Source organism: Meles meles, chromosome 5, assembly GCF_922984935.1.
Source record: "Meles meles chromosome 5, mMelMel3.1 paternal haplotype, whole genome shotgun sequence".
NCBI lineage: Eukaryota > Metazoa > Chordata > Mammalia > Carnivora > Mustelidae > Meles > Meles meles.
Genome location: NC_060070.1, coordinates 152,754,178 through 152,769,501, shown reverse-complemented (window position 1 = coordinate 152,769,501; position 15,324 = coordinate 152,754,178). Strand labels below are relative to the sequence as shown.

Genomic DNA, 15,324 nt, shown 5'->3' with positions numbered 1-15,324 from the left:
CCCCAAGATTGCTGACGCTGGGACTTCCTGTCTATATTCTGTAAGAGTCGTGAAGGTGGCATCTTTCTCTTGTTTCTGATCTTAGAGGAAAAGCTTCTAGCATTCTGCCATTGCGTGTGTTAGCCACGGGTTTGTCACTTACAGCCTCTATTACGTTGAGACATATTCCTTCTACACCAAATTTATTGAATGTGTTTAGCATGAAAAGACATAATGTTTTGTTAAATGCTTTTTTTTGCCTCTATTGAGATAATTATATGATTTTTCTCTTTCATTCTACTAACGTGGTGCCCCACATCTACAGATTTTGAATGTTGGTTTACCTGTGTCCTGTTATACATTGCTCTTGAAGACGGTATATGAACCTCTTAATCTGGTGTTGAATTTTGTTTGCTAATATTTTTTAGAGGTTTATTTATATATTTGGCAGAGAGGGAGAGAAAGCACAAGCAGGGGGCATACTAGAGGGAAAGGGAGAAACGGACTCCCCGCCAAGCAAGGAGTCCAACACGGAGCTCAGTCCCAGGACCGTGGGATCATGACCTGAAGCAAAGGAAGCAGCTTAACTGACTGCACCAGCTAGGTGCAGTTCTTAGATGATTGTTCTTAAATGTTCTTTTTTTAAAGATTTTATTTATTTATTTGACAGACAAGAGATCACAAGTAGGCAGAAGAAGGCAGAGAGAGAGAGGGGGAAGCAGGCTTCCCACTGAGTAGAGAGCCCAATGTGGGGCTCGATCCCAGGACCCGGGGATCATGACCTGAGCTGAAGGCAGAAGCTTAACCCACTGAGCCACCCAGGCGCCCCAGTTCATAAATGATCTTAACGATACCAGCTCTTAAATGATTGGGAGTGAAAGAGTAGATATACTTCTATTAGACAAAATATGGTTCAAAGCAAAAAGGGTCACAAGGGTAAATTAGAGTGGACAACTGAGTCTGCAGGGCTAGTATTACCTCTGAGGGATATTTTTATGTCACCAGAGTGAAAATCCATGCTTTAGGGACTGAAGATGGATGTGTTTTAAGTGGTCCCAGGAGTGTCCTGTCCCATGGAACTCATTGGCTTCAGCTGCAGTATTCAGAATTTGGCTCCCAGAAACAGCCAAAGAGGAACGCTCTGGAGAGGGGACATCAAGAGGTCGTCAATCTCTGGCTGCCAGATTGATTGGGAGTGAAACTATGTCTCCATTGAACTTCCATTTACCAATCCCATGTAATAGTAGTAGCTACAATATTCTTTGCTAGTGTTTAAATTCTTTTTTAAATTTGAGACACATTATTCACTTAACATTGTAATAGTTCTAGGCGTACAATGTAATGGTTCCTTACTGGTCTATGAAGTGGAGTCATCACCCCGGTGATTCTGGTTAACATGCACTGCTGCACACAGTCACCTCTTTTCATCTAGAGATGAGAACGTTTATGATTTATTCTCTTAGCAATTTTCAAATATGTGATATGGTATATCAATACTCCTTTAGTTCTGGATCAGCATGTGGAGCTCGAGGGCAGCGTGAGATAGGACAGCATATAATGAATGACTGTAAGGGAATGATGAGGCTATCCACAGCATCATTAAGGACGCCAGTCTTGGTGAATGAGAGGTTAGATGATCCCTTTTTTAGAAGACAGAAGGCAAGAGGCAATGCTCCTGTTCTACGCCATCGTCACCCCCATGGTCAAACCCATCATATATATGCTGCAGAACAAGGACGTGATGGGGGCAATGACGAAAGTGCTTTGCAGGGGCCAGGACTCCAGATGATGGGCGGGGAAGACCCTTTGATGGAACACATTGAATGCCAGAGTGATTAAGATGTTTGTGACCTACGTGGATCATCTAAAATTTCCAGTGATAAGTCTCAGGGGAATTTTCATACCGCATTCTTTTGTGCAAATGAGTACTCAAAATCCAAGTTCATGGATTCACAGAACTTCCTGAGATGCTGATTTTTGTTACCAGATCATATGCATGTGTGTGTGTGTGTATATATTATATATATATATATGTTCATGACACACAGCGGCAGGGCCTGGTGCGTTGCTGCTGATACGCTGAGCAGCAGCTGCCGAGCAGCAGACAGTGCTTACGTGTCATGTTGTGCTGCAGTCAGAGGAGCACCCATGTGAGGTCTGCAAGCCGGTTATGCAGCTCGTGAGCCACCTCCTGCATTCAAAATGACTTTCAGGACATTATTGTATCTGAACAATACATAACTCAGTTCCTATTTAATATTCTATATTTTCTATCTAAAATGATGCAGCAAAATTTCAAAGGGGGAAACATTTAGATCTTCTCTTCATACATTTTGTAAATTTTTTGATCCAGGCATCAACTGATCAATGCTTTGTATTTCACATCTGCCCAAGGCCCCAGGAATTTGAATGCAGGGACACATGAAAGTAAGAGAAATGACCTCTGTTTCCCAGTTAATCCCATTTTCCATGGAGCTTACTCATTTTCACCAGGGGAAATCTTAAAGAAAAAAATAAAATGTACGTGAGCTATTGAACATCTCTGTGTGTCTAAACTTTATAGATAGCCATCTCATTATGAAATAACTATCACACAGTTCCGAATTCTCACACAGCCCAGTGCAGGTAGATGTGTTTGTGTCTTGGGGTGGACACATATGCATAACACCTCTACTGTTCCCTATCGTGACAGCTAACCAGCCTCCCGACGGCCTTGATCCCTGAGCTGGCCATGCTCGCACCAAGTGATCTTGCTGCAGAGACAGCATGTGGAGGCTGGAAATGACATCCAGGGGAGATCATGCACAAGGTCAGGTTCTCTCTGTATCACTAAGAGCATCACAGTATTCTTACTTGAAATCAGCACCTGGGATGTATTTGACACCATAGTGATTCTTCATGTATGCCAGTAGGAAAACAGTTCTGTACACTGTTTATCCCCAATGGTGACAAAATTCCTGTTTTCCATTATGTTTCAGCCACATCCTGACAGTTGTACCCAAATGGTCACTTTAAAGTCCCTCAAGTGAACTGTCTTTGGTGCAAAACCCTCAAGGTCTCATGACGTTACAGAGCCTATTGTACTGGGTGAACAAGTCCTTCTCTGCTCTTAAGGACACATAGAACCTGGGGCAAAATATTTATTTCCTTTAAGTGAATGTGTGAGTGGCATTTGGATGTTTACAACTCATGGAAATAAGTTATAGAGAACAAAGTTCTCTGGGATCCATGCCAAATAAAAAAGATATCAGTTAATAGACCAAACACAAGTTCAGGATTGTTCGGTGACATTTTTCTAATGTTTGGAATCTGCTCCCCATGGTGTCCATGCCTTGTCTGTAACAGACTCCAGGGTTGTGTAAATTGTCACCAATATTATTTGGACCGTTTCCTTCTGCGTGTTCACCAGTAAGTGTGGCATGGCTGTGCACTTGTACCCAAGGCTTGGCTAAATCATTTATTCCACCTGTGTTTAGCCCCTGGAGGTCAGAAGGATCATGATGCTCTAGGGCAGGGCATGGATTCTTCCAGCTCTTCTGCTTCTGAGGAACACAGGGCCCACCCCATCGGCTCAGGTAGTGATGGCAGAGACCCAGAATGTCAGTCAGATTCACATGAAACACAATACACCTAAATTGTTGAGTGTGTTTACCATGAAAAGACATTGTGTTTTGTTAAATGTTTTTTTTTTACCTCTATTGAGATAATCATATGATTTTTCTCTTTCATTCTACTAATGTGGTGCCCCACATCTATAGATTTCGTATGTTGGCTTATCCTGTGTCCTGTTATACATTGCTCTTGATGAAGGTGTATGAACCTCTTAACCTGGTGTTGAATTTGGGTTCCTAATATTTTTTAGAGGTTTATTTATATATTTGGCAGAAAGGGAGAGAAAGCACAAGCAGGGCAAGTACTAGAGGGAAAGGGAGAAATGGACTCCCCACCAAACAAGGAGTCCAACACAGAGTTCAATCCCAGGACCATGGGATCATGACCTGAAGCAAAGGGAGCAGCTTAACTGACTGCACCAGCCAGATGCAGTTCTTAGATGATTGTCCTTAAATGTTTTTTTTTTTTGTTAAGATTTTATTTATTTATTTGACAGACAGGGATCATAAGTAGGAAGAGGAAGGCAGAGAGAGAGGGGGGGAAGCAGGCTTCCCACTGAGCAGAGAACCCGATGTGGGGCTCGATCCCAGGACCCTGGGAATATGACCTGAGCTGAAGGCAGAGGCTTAACCCACTGAGCCAATCAGATGCCCCAGTTCTTAAATGTTCTTAACGGTGCTAGTTCTTAAATGATTGGGAGTGAAAGAGTAGATATACTTCTATTAGACAAAATATGGTTCAATGCAAAAAGGTTCGCAAGGGTAAATTAGAGTGGACAACTGAGTCTGCAGGGCTAGTATTACCTCTGAGGGATATTTTTATGTCACCAGAGTGAAAATCCATGCTTTAGGGACTGAAGATGGATGTGTTTTTAGTGGTCCCAGGAGTGTCCTGTCCCATGGAACTCATTAGCCTCAGCTGCAGTATTCAGAGTTTGGCTCCCAGAAACAGCCAAAGAGGAACGCTCTGGAGAGGGGACCTCAACAGGTCATCAATCTCTGGCTGCCAGATTGATTGGGAGTGAAACTATGTCTCCATTGAACTTCCATTTACCAATCCCATGTAATAGTAGTAGCTACAATATTCTTTGCTAGTGTTTAAATTCCTTTTTAAATTTGAGACACATTATTCACATAACATTGTAATAGTTCTAGGCGTACAATGTAATGGTTCCTTACTGGTCTATGAAGTGGAGTCAGCACCCCGGTGTTTCTGGTTAACATGCACTGCTACACGCAGTCACCTCTTTTCATCTAGAGATGAGAACGTTTATGATTTATTCTCTTAGCAATTTTCAAATATGTGATATGGTATATCAATACTCCTTTAGGTCTGGATCAGCATGTGGAGCTCGAGGGCAGTGTGAGATAGGACAGCATATAATGAATGACTGTAAGGGAATGATGAGGCTATCCACAGCATCATTAAGGACGCCAGTCTTGGTGACTGAGAGGTTAGATGATCCCTTTGTTAAAAGAGAGATGGCAAGAGGCAGTGCTCCTACTTTGGGCTCAATTGTGTCCCAGCAAAAGCTGTGGTCATATCCTAACACCTTGTGCATATGAATGTGACCTTTTTGAAGAGAAAGTCTTGGCAGATATAATCAAATGATGAGGACGTCCTATGTGATGAAGGTGGTCTTTAATCCAGAATGGCCAGTGTCTTTATGAGTAGCGAAACCAGAGACACAGACACAGATACAGGGAGAATGCCATGTGACCATAGAGGCAAATTTGGAGAATGATGAATCCAAAAACCAAGGAAGACCAAGGATTTCTGGCAACAGGAAGCTAAAAGAAAGAGTTGAAACACATTCTCCTGTAGAACCTTCAGAAAAAGGGTACCCAGCTTGCACCTGATTTTGGACTGGCTTCCAGTACCATGAGGGAAAATGTGTCTTGTTTTAATTTTTTTTTAAATTTAAATCTTAGGTGGTTACATACAGTACAATATTGGTTTCTCTAGCAGAATTCAGTGATTCATCACTTACATGAAACACCCAGTGCTCTTCCCAAGAGCCCTCCTCAATACCTTTCACCCATTTAACCTCACCACTACCCACCTCCCTCTGTCAGTGCTCAGTATGTTTTCTGTCATGAAGACTCTCTTATGGCAACATTCCCTCTCTTCTTTTTCTCTTTTCCTCCTTCTCGTATCTTCGTGTCTTTTCTTTCTTAAGTTCACAAATGAATGAGATCATATGGTAGCTGTCTTTCCCTGACTGCGTTATTTCACTTAGCATAATACACTCCAGCTCCATCTACATCGTTGCAAATGGCAAGACTTCATTCTTTGTGATGGCAGAGTAGTATTCCACATCTTCTTTATCCATTCGTCAGTCGATGGACATTTCAGATCGTTCCATAATTCAGCTATTGTTCATAATGCTGCTGTAAACATTGGGGTGCATGTATCCCTTTGACACTGTGCTTTTGTATCCTTTGGATGAATTCCTGGTAGTGCAAATGGTGAGTTGTAGGGTAGCTCATGTTTAAATTTTTGAGGAACCTCCTCCATTTTCCAGAGTGGCTGCACCAGCTTGCATTGCCAACAACAGTGCTGGAGGGTTCCCCTTTCTCTGCTTCCTCCCACATATCTGATGTTTCCTCTGTTGTTAATTTTAGCTGTTATGACAGGTGCGATGTGATAGCTCTTTGTGGTTTTGATATGTATTTTCCTGATGCCAAGTGACATTGAGCATTTTTTTAATGTGTCTGTTAGGCATTCAGATGTCTGTCCTCTGTGTAACTGGATCCTCTCTGTGTGTGGCCTGTCTCTTTCAGCTTCTGTCATTTGTCCCTCTGGATTTGTCTTCTCTGTGTCTCCCTTTTTTGGGAGGCATTTCATTTTCATTTTCCCTACGTAGGCTCTTCATCTGTTTATCCAGTGGTAACCACGGATCCCAACGCAGGCAGCAGTGCAGGGCAGTGACATCTCACTTAGCAGGAAGGTTGGGCTGTTCCCAGTGCTTCCCTCACAGGAAGGACAGGTAGTGAGGAAGAGGACTAGAGAGCTGGGAAGAGTTCAGAGACCAGAGACAGCCTGTTGGAGAATGTACTGAGCTGGTGGCAATTTAGATCTTTCAGAGGAAAGACTGTCCTCACTAGGTGCACCTGGGAGGCTCAGTCAGTTAAGCATCTGCCTTTGGCTCAGGTGATGATCCCAGGGTCTAGGGATCCCATGATCCCAGGTTCTAGGATCGAACCCCACATTGGGCTTCCTGCTTAGCTGGGAGTCTGTTTCTATCTCTTCTTCTGCTCCTTCACCTACTTTGCTCTGTCTCACAAATAAATCTAAAGAATGTTAAAGAAAAAAGAACTGAATGATTATGATATTGCCTCCCTTGTTAACTGGACATGGAGAGAACTTCAGCTGGCCTCCACCCAACTGCATACCTTCTCTCTCCTTTGCTCTTGACTTTGTTATAAGCAGCCCTTTGATACCATTTTTAGTTGTGACTATAATTTTGTACAGTAATAATAGCCTTACCCCACGTGTTTGAGTTCATGAACAGCAGTTTGTTTTACCTGATTTTGAACTTATGTAGAAGGATTGTTTGCTTTGTAGCCTCTATCCTTTCCTCAACATTTTATGTGAAAAAGATTGTTCCAATTTGTTTAGTTGGAGTGATATTCATACTGTTGGAAAGTACTCCTGTATGAATAGGCCACAATTTACGAGTTTACTGGGGATGGGTCTTTGGATTCATCCAGGTTTTGGTTAATAGCAATGATACTGCTGTGGAGTGTTCTTATATGTGTGTCTTGGGGCAGGCGATGGAGCACTGTCCTGGATAATATGGGATCCAGGAATGTGAATGTGGATCAGCGTCTCTAGATAATGCCTCACGATCGTCAAAGTGACCTGAGCGTGTGAGGCTGGCAGTGAGTGGTGCCTGGACACAGAGCATTAACAGCAGGTCTGTGATTCCTTTCCTAGTCAGGACACCCACACTGTAGTGCCTACCAGTTCCCCCTGACTCTCAGGAGGGGATCTACATGGTATAAGGATAACTGAGAAAATTCAAATCTGAGAATGTTTTTAGCAGGAAGTAGTTAATCTCTTGGTTGAACAGGGTAAATGATCCTGGAACTTCTGGATGCAGGAAAAATAGCCACAAACCACCCAACTTCCTTACATTTTTCTGTAGTGATTATTTTAACTATCCCAGTAAAGGAAAAATCATTTGGAACTTAAAAGCAAAGACCAGTTGAAAATAAATCATGTGTTTTGTTGAAAGGAGATGATTTTCTTAAACTGTTTGAGTATATCACTAAAACCTATCAATATAAACTGAACAGTGTTCTAGATGATTTGAGATTTTGTTTTGCCTTTGCTCTATTAGATGTTTGGTAGAATTTGGTTGCCTTCCTTTATATTCATGGTAATGATAAGAAAATGCCTAATTATTAGCTATGTGGTTCCATATACATTGGTTATGAATGATATTAAATTAATAATTTATTCACATATTTACATTAAAATTATATATCTCAATAGACTATATATTTATATGTAAATATTTGGTCAGCTGTGAAGATTAAAATCTTAGGTGATTTTAAAACCTATAGATTATTCACAGATGAGAACCAAGGTGGTTGGGGAGATCACGGGAGTTTTCGTCCTCTGTGAAATATGTGACATAACAAAGGAGACAGATGAGGTCTCCTCTGACATTGTCCTTGATCATCATTTTCCCTGAGGACGGCCATCTCTGGACAGCTCAGTGACAAGTCCTCATTAACAGTGTGGGGCATCTGCTCCCCAGAGACGTCAGCCAGGGAAATGCATTTGGTGCTCAGTGCCAGCCCGGCCCAGCCACAGCTGAGTGTCACAGCACCCTCTCCTGTGCTCATAAGAGACTCCCTGTCATACAGGCAGGTCATTGCTTTTGGGAAACCATAGTGAGAGTTTGCAATTGCCTTCATCTACTACGTCCTCTAGGCAAAGTGCTTATCTCTGTACCCCATGAAGACACATGAAGTCATCACAGAAAGCATCCTTTTGCTTCGGAAAAACCTACAGATAACCCAGATTGGGTATAGTCAGGCTTTGCACTTACTGTGTACAACTTAGTGCCAATCTCCAGTACTGTCTTTAGACAATGACTTGGAACGGAGGTAGGGAAATAGTTTAGAACCCACAGAGAAGGTGAGCAAAGGTGAGTGAAATGGAACTTGGACTGTGTGTTGCTTTAGGAATGGAAGATGGGTTTCTTTTGAGAAGAACTAAATTTAGCTGTTCATTACAGACTCCACCAAGTCATTCCCAGACATTTCAGTGTGCTGCAGTCCATTCATTAAACCTGTGTATGCACACGTGGAAAACACTTAAAGTATGCGTATGTAGTGGTAATTAAATATGCCCTTCAGTAATAGAATTAGAGTATGCATATGTGTGAAAGTAGCAGATTCTAGGATTCCATGCTTTCCAATTGGTTTGTATTGTCTGTGAAAATAGACAGTATTTGCTTTCTATGCTGAAAACTCATTGTCAGTGTTTATCATTTCTAAATGGTCATTTTTTCCCTTATGAGTTACCAATATAACTAAAATACATATGGAGTTTAAAAAAAATGCTATGTTGAAGATTACAACAGAGGAGTTCAATAGTGGGTCAAAACATTTCTCTTCAGACACTGGGTTCCATTCTTCTATCCTTGCACAGGATCGTGAATGGACTCTGTGTGAATGCTGTTGGGCTCTGCTCAGATGCTGCTGCTCCAATCCTAACCCTATGTGTTAGGAATATGGGCTGCCAGGTGCACAGCCATTCCCTGTCTTGCTAATTTTGGCCATTCTAACTGGTGTAAGGTGGTATCTCAAAGTGGTTTTAATTTGAATCTCCCTGATGGCTAGTGATGATGAACATTTTTTCATGTGTCTGATAGCCATTTGTATGTCTTTGTTGGAGAAGTGTCTGTTCATATCTTCTGCCCATTTTTTGACATGATTTTCTGTTTTGTGTGTGTTGAGTTTGAGGGGTTCTTTATAGATCCTGGATATCAGCCATTTGTATGTACTGTCATTTGTGAATATCTACTCCCATTCTGTGGCTTGCCTCTTTGTTTTGTTTCCTTTGTTGTGCAGAAGTTTTGATCTTGATGAAGTCCCCAAAATTCATTTTCACTTTTGTTTCCTTGGCCTTTGGAGACATATCTTGAAAGAAGTTGCTGTGGCTGATATAGAATAGGTTACTGCCTATGATATGCTCTATGATTCAGATGGATTCCTGCCTCACATTGAGGTCTTTTATCCATTTCAATTTTATCCTTGTGTACGGTGTAAGAGAATGGTCAAGTTTCATTCTTCTACACATAGCTGTCCAATTTTCCCAGCACCATTTATTGAAGAGACTGTCTTTTTTCCACTGTATATTTTTTCCTGCATTGTCGAAGATTATTTGACCATAGAGTTGAGGGTCCATATCTGGGCTCTCTACTCTGTCCCCTGGGCCATGTGTCTATTTTTATGCCAGTACCATGCTGTCTTGGTGATCACAGCTTTGTAGTAAAGCTTGAAATCAGGCAATGTGATGCCCCAGTTTTGTTTTTGTTTTTCATCATTTCCTTAGCAATTCGGGGTCGCTTCTGATTCCATACAAATTTTAGGATTGTTGCTCTAGCTCTTTGAAAAATGCCAGTGGAATTTTGATTGGAATGGCATTGAAAGTATAGATTTCTCTAGGCAGTATAGACATTTTAACAATGTTTATTTTCCTGATTCAACTAGGCTATTTTAAATGCTCAGGTAGTGACATGTGGATAGTGGCTATTGCATTAGACAGCGAGGGCTGAGTATTTCCACCAGCACAGATGCATACTTGTATAGGAGACTTGTATCCAGCTTCTTATTGGATCAGGCTCATGCCATTTTCCACCTGAGACCACATCCTGGCTTAGCAGCATTCTCTGCTCTGTTTTGCTTCGCTCATCCCCTTTATCCTAAGAACATTCCCTGAACAAACCATGTGCAGTGGAAATCCTGCTTGATCCTCTTCTCCCATGGAACCTGGTGGAAAGCACCGTCCCTGTTCATGAGACTTGCCATTTCCAGTGTTGTGAAAGCTGCCTTCCCTCTCACTAGAGTATCCTGCATTGCCCATGGGGGCCTGTTCTAGTATGTGAGGTCAGTTCAGACCTAGGGTACAGAATATTTATTAAAGTTATAGATTTTCATTCCTAGCACTGCCAATACTATTTCAGGATTCATTCAGGACCTGGATAGGGCAGGGTTTGTATGTCAATTATGTCGGTGACTGTTATATTTTTGTAATATCTTCAAGGCAGATATTATCTTGATATCTTTGGCCTTTAAAATGTGTACTTTGCATACTAAGTGTCGGGTTTTATGGAAACATTTATTATTCCACTCAAATTAGTAGACTTCTATGTCAGCATTGAACACTGACAATAATGGCTCTATCAGCTTTTGTGTTTTGGTACTAAATATTTAACCTCTTCCGTTAGATGTCTGTTCTCTTAATTTTTTTGTAGAATTGTACTATTTTGAGATGTCCTTTCCCACTTTGTTGTTTTGAGATGGTGATTATTACATAAAATGCCTTTTTTTGTTTCATAGAATCGATTTATTTTTATTTCACTTAATAAATCTTTTCTCTCTCTACCTATAACCTGTGCTTTCTCAAGGATTTATTGTTTTGTATGCAAGATAATAATTTTTGTGTGGATTTGAAACTTGATTTTCCTCTACCGTCTCACATCATGATAATTACTAGAGACGGCGTTCTGTGCTCCTTACATAGGATGGGTATGTTTAGTTCCATCCAGGATTATCAAATAGTTTGTGTAAGAGGATGGCTGTCTCATACTGCATTCGGGCATTTGATACCTACCTACATAGAGATGATGGTTTTTAATCTACTCACACAAGTGTTTAACGTGGTAAGAAGTAGACGCAATGAAGTTTTTCATTTAAACTTAAGGTACACATGTCCTTTCTCTGGGAAGATGTGTTCTGTGGCGGTGCACACAGACTGGAGAGGGACGGGTGCTGAGCAGGGGAGGTAGAAGGGAGGAAAGTGAGCCAGATCAGCAGCACAAGCTGTTGAGATCCGAAGAATGCATTATGCAGCCTGCTCTAACTCACATCCAGTGCTGCTCAAGGGGAATAATTTTCCTAGATGTAATTTGGAAAAAAAAGAAGAAGATGGTGGACTATGACAAGAGTATTCCTGTTCCTCCCAGGGTTCTCTCCAGGAAGGCACTGGAAACAATCGTAACCTCCACAGACAATCCCATTCTTTTTGTCTCTTTTAGTTGGCATCTCCTTTGCCTGGTACTTTATTTTTCAACTGAAAATCTATTCATTTTTTACCTGTCCAATAGAAGCCAGTCAGCATTCTTTAGATTCTTTAGATATATGTATACACACATACACATACATATATAATCTGGAAAAGAAGGAAACCATTTATACAGGTTCAGCTCACCAGAGTTTTGTCTTCTCTTTCCTCCCTTCTTAGTCCTTATTGATAGGATAACATTAAAATATATCACTATTTATTGTAGTGGTACAATATGATATTGGTGTTTTCCTTGGATGAGTAACATTTCCCTTTTGTCCTCCTTACTTTGGTGAGTAATGCCTTCATTAGACACCTTGAAAACGCCAGCAATTTCTTTCAGATATTTTATCTGTATTTGTGCATGTGGGCATGAAACTGAACTGTGGTTTATTTGCTCTTCTGAGCAGGTGTGATTCTGGGCACATTCCCTGTTGTTGTACATTTACACTGTCTCAGAAACCTTTATAACTAATTCCAATAAGAAAGGTTCTGTGGAGAGGTTTTTCTTTTCTTTTTGTTTTTGTTTTTTGGTTTTTTGGTTTTTTTTTTTTTTTTGGTGGATACAACTGAATGCATTTCTACAGGAAATCCAAGGAACTACAAAATAATGTGAAATACTGTATCCTCTATTCTGATTCCATAAATACTTATTTAATGCCAGTTTTGTACCAATTTCTTTCACACACCAGAGGGTCTGCCCTGAAACTCGATTCAGACTTTTAGTCTTAGAAGAACAAGAAATGAACTGTATGCCTAAGCATTTGAACATGATATAATTTAAACTCTCCTTTTCTGATGCCTCTTTGGTTGGTTTATAACTGCTTCTTCAGTACTAAGCAGCTGGAAGGATAAGGTCATCAGACTCACCTGAGCGCTGGTAACGTGTCTGATTCAGCATCATTAACTCTGCAAGACAGCTTCGAGAAGGTACTAACCTAATGTTGATGGGTATCTGGCATTTTAGATAATACCCGAATATCCTGTTCTATGACCTTCTGTGTTGTACTTAAAGGTTTCCATTATAGGCATTTACTTGTCAATGCTTTGAGAATGTATTTGTTCTTATCTCTATGTATTTATCTATTTAAATATCTTAGCATAGGGATTTTACCATAGGGAGTGAAGCAGAACATTACACTTCGTACATAGATTACACAGTTGGGTAAATTTTTAAAATGTTAAAAATTTAAAATGTTTATTCTGTGTAGAATGTTGATAGTGGATAATCCCACCTTTTTCAGGAATTTCATGTGCTCTACTTGGTACTGTTTGGAGAAGAAATCTGAAGAAGGAAGAGGAATGTCACGGCCAGTGGATTTTAGAGTTCTGATTCTACCTGACTATGCAGGGCCAAGGAATTTTCAGAGTTCTGGTTATACTGTTACCGTGATTTTAAGCATATTTAGGACCAAAGTTAAGCAGTGTAATTGAATGGTAGTGGTGTTTTCAGGTTCTCTCTGATTTGAGTATTTAGTTGTTTTACTGCCATACAAAAAAAATCCAAACAAACCTGTACCTTTTATAAATATAATATCGTAGAGAGGTAAGTCTGATACAATGTTCATATGCAGAACTATTAATGATCTTTTGAATGTAATTGAATTATTTGTATATGTATATTCCAGTTACTAAATTCTTATATCTGAAAGTACTTTTCCAATTATGTTGTATTTTATTGCATGTGAGGTATGTAGAAATCCACTTGTGTACAATCACGAGATAAGTATTTACAGTAAAGTCTCTTTTTTTATTTCTTTCTGATTCTTCCTGAGAGCTCTCCCTCTTTTTCCCTCATCCCCATTCTTTCTAAAATATATGTGTAAACTTAACAGTATGTTAAGTGTCTTTAAGCTCAGACTGAAAGACTTCGTATTTATGACTGATTGCAACACAAGGTCCATTATTTCATTTTCTTAAAGTACATATTAATGATTTACTTTTTGTGATAATGTGGAACTAAATTGGTATAAGCTATGTCAGTTTCAGTCATTTACTTAAATACTACCTTTAATATTCTGTGGCCATGTCTTATGACAGATGCACCTCCCCCACCTCCAACTTCTTTTTTTTTTTTTTTAAGATTTCTTTTTTTTTTTTTTTTTTTAATTAAAAGTTGTTAAATGCTTGGTCCTGAGAGGAAACATGTGCTAACAGAGGATGGAACAGAAAAATGGCAGTTCTTTCACAGGGTTTATCCTGCTGGGGTTCTCTGACCAGCCTCAAGTGGAGCTAGTCCTCTTTGTGGTTATCCTGATCTTCTATCTGTTCACTCTGCTGGGAAACACCACCATCATTGCCTTGTCCCACCTCGACCCACATCTACATACTCCCATGTACTTTTTTCTCTCCAACCTAAGCTTCCTGGACCTGTGTTACACGACCAGCACTGTCCCGCAGCTCCTGGTTCATCTCAGGACAGCAGACAAGTCTATCTCGTTTGGTGGCTGTGTTGCTCAGCTCTTCATCTCTCTAGGGCTGGGATGCACAGAATGCATTGTGTTAGGCGTCATGGCGTTTGACCGCTATGCAGCCATCTGCAAGCCCCTGCAGTACACCGTGATCATGCACCCCCGTCTCTGTGCCCTCATGGCTTCTGCATCATGGTTCATTGGTTTTGCCAACTCCTTATTGCAGACAGTGCTCATCTTCCTTTTACCACTTTGTGGGAGAAATAAAATAGACCACTTCTTTTGTGAGATCCCCGCACTGCTCAAGCTTGCCTGTGTTGACACCACTGTGAATGAGTCAGAGCTCTTCTTTCTTGGTGTGATCATTCTCCTCATACCTGTGACATTAATCATCTTCTCCTATGGTCAGATTGTCAGGGCGGTCTTAAGAATAAAGTCATCTGTAGGGCAGAGGAAAGCGTTTGGCACATGTGGGTCCCACATCACAGTGGTCTCCCTGTTCTATGGCACGGCCATCTATGCTTACCTCCAGCCCAGCAACAACTACTCCCAGGATCAGGGCAAGTTAACTTCTCTCTTCTACACTATCGTCACGCCCATGGTCAACCCCGTCATATATACACTGAGGAACAAGGATGTGATGGGAGCAATGAAGAAGGTGTTTTGTAGGGGCCAGGACTCCAGATGACTGGGTGGGGAAGACCCTTTGATAGAACACATTGAATGCCAGAGTGATTAAGATGTTTGTGTCCTTCCTGTATCACTCAGAATTTTCTCTGAAATCTTTCAAGGGAATCTTTACCTGATGCTTTTATGAAAGCCCATGTTCAAAATCTAAGCTCATGGATTCATGCAGCCTCCACAGTTACGACCTAGTGTCCTACAGCACATTCATCATATTGTTATTTTAAAATTTCAGAGGTTTTTCATATTTCCCCCTCACTTAGGAACACTGTTTCATTCCTTTTTGCAAGAAGACACACACATATCATAAAATCATGGGGAAATAAGAATACAA

The 15,324-nt window shown here is 40.7% G+C and overlaps 1 protein-coding gene across 1 annotated transcript; it reads left to right on the top strand.

Annotated features, from left to right (window-relative positions):
• The first annotated feature begins 14,055 nt into the window (after window positions 1–14,055).
• Window positions 14,056–14,994, top strand: LOC123942026 (putative olfactory receptor 2B8). The gene has a single exon (XM_046005948.1). The coding sequence runs from the start codon at window positions 14,056–14,058 to the stop codon at window positions 14,992–14,994; it is 939 nt and encodes a 312-aa protein (XP_045861904.1).
• The last annotated feature ends 330 nt before the right edge of the window (window positions 14,995–15,324 follow it).

Excerpts from the sequence above, each read along its gene's own strand:
- LOC123942026 (XM_046005948.1), top strand. The coding sequence starts at position 14,056 with ATGGAACAGAAAAATGGCAGTTCTTTCACAGGGTTTATCCTGCTGGGG.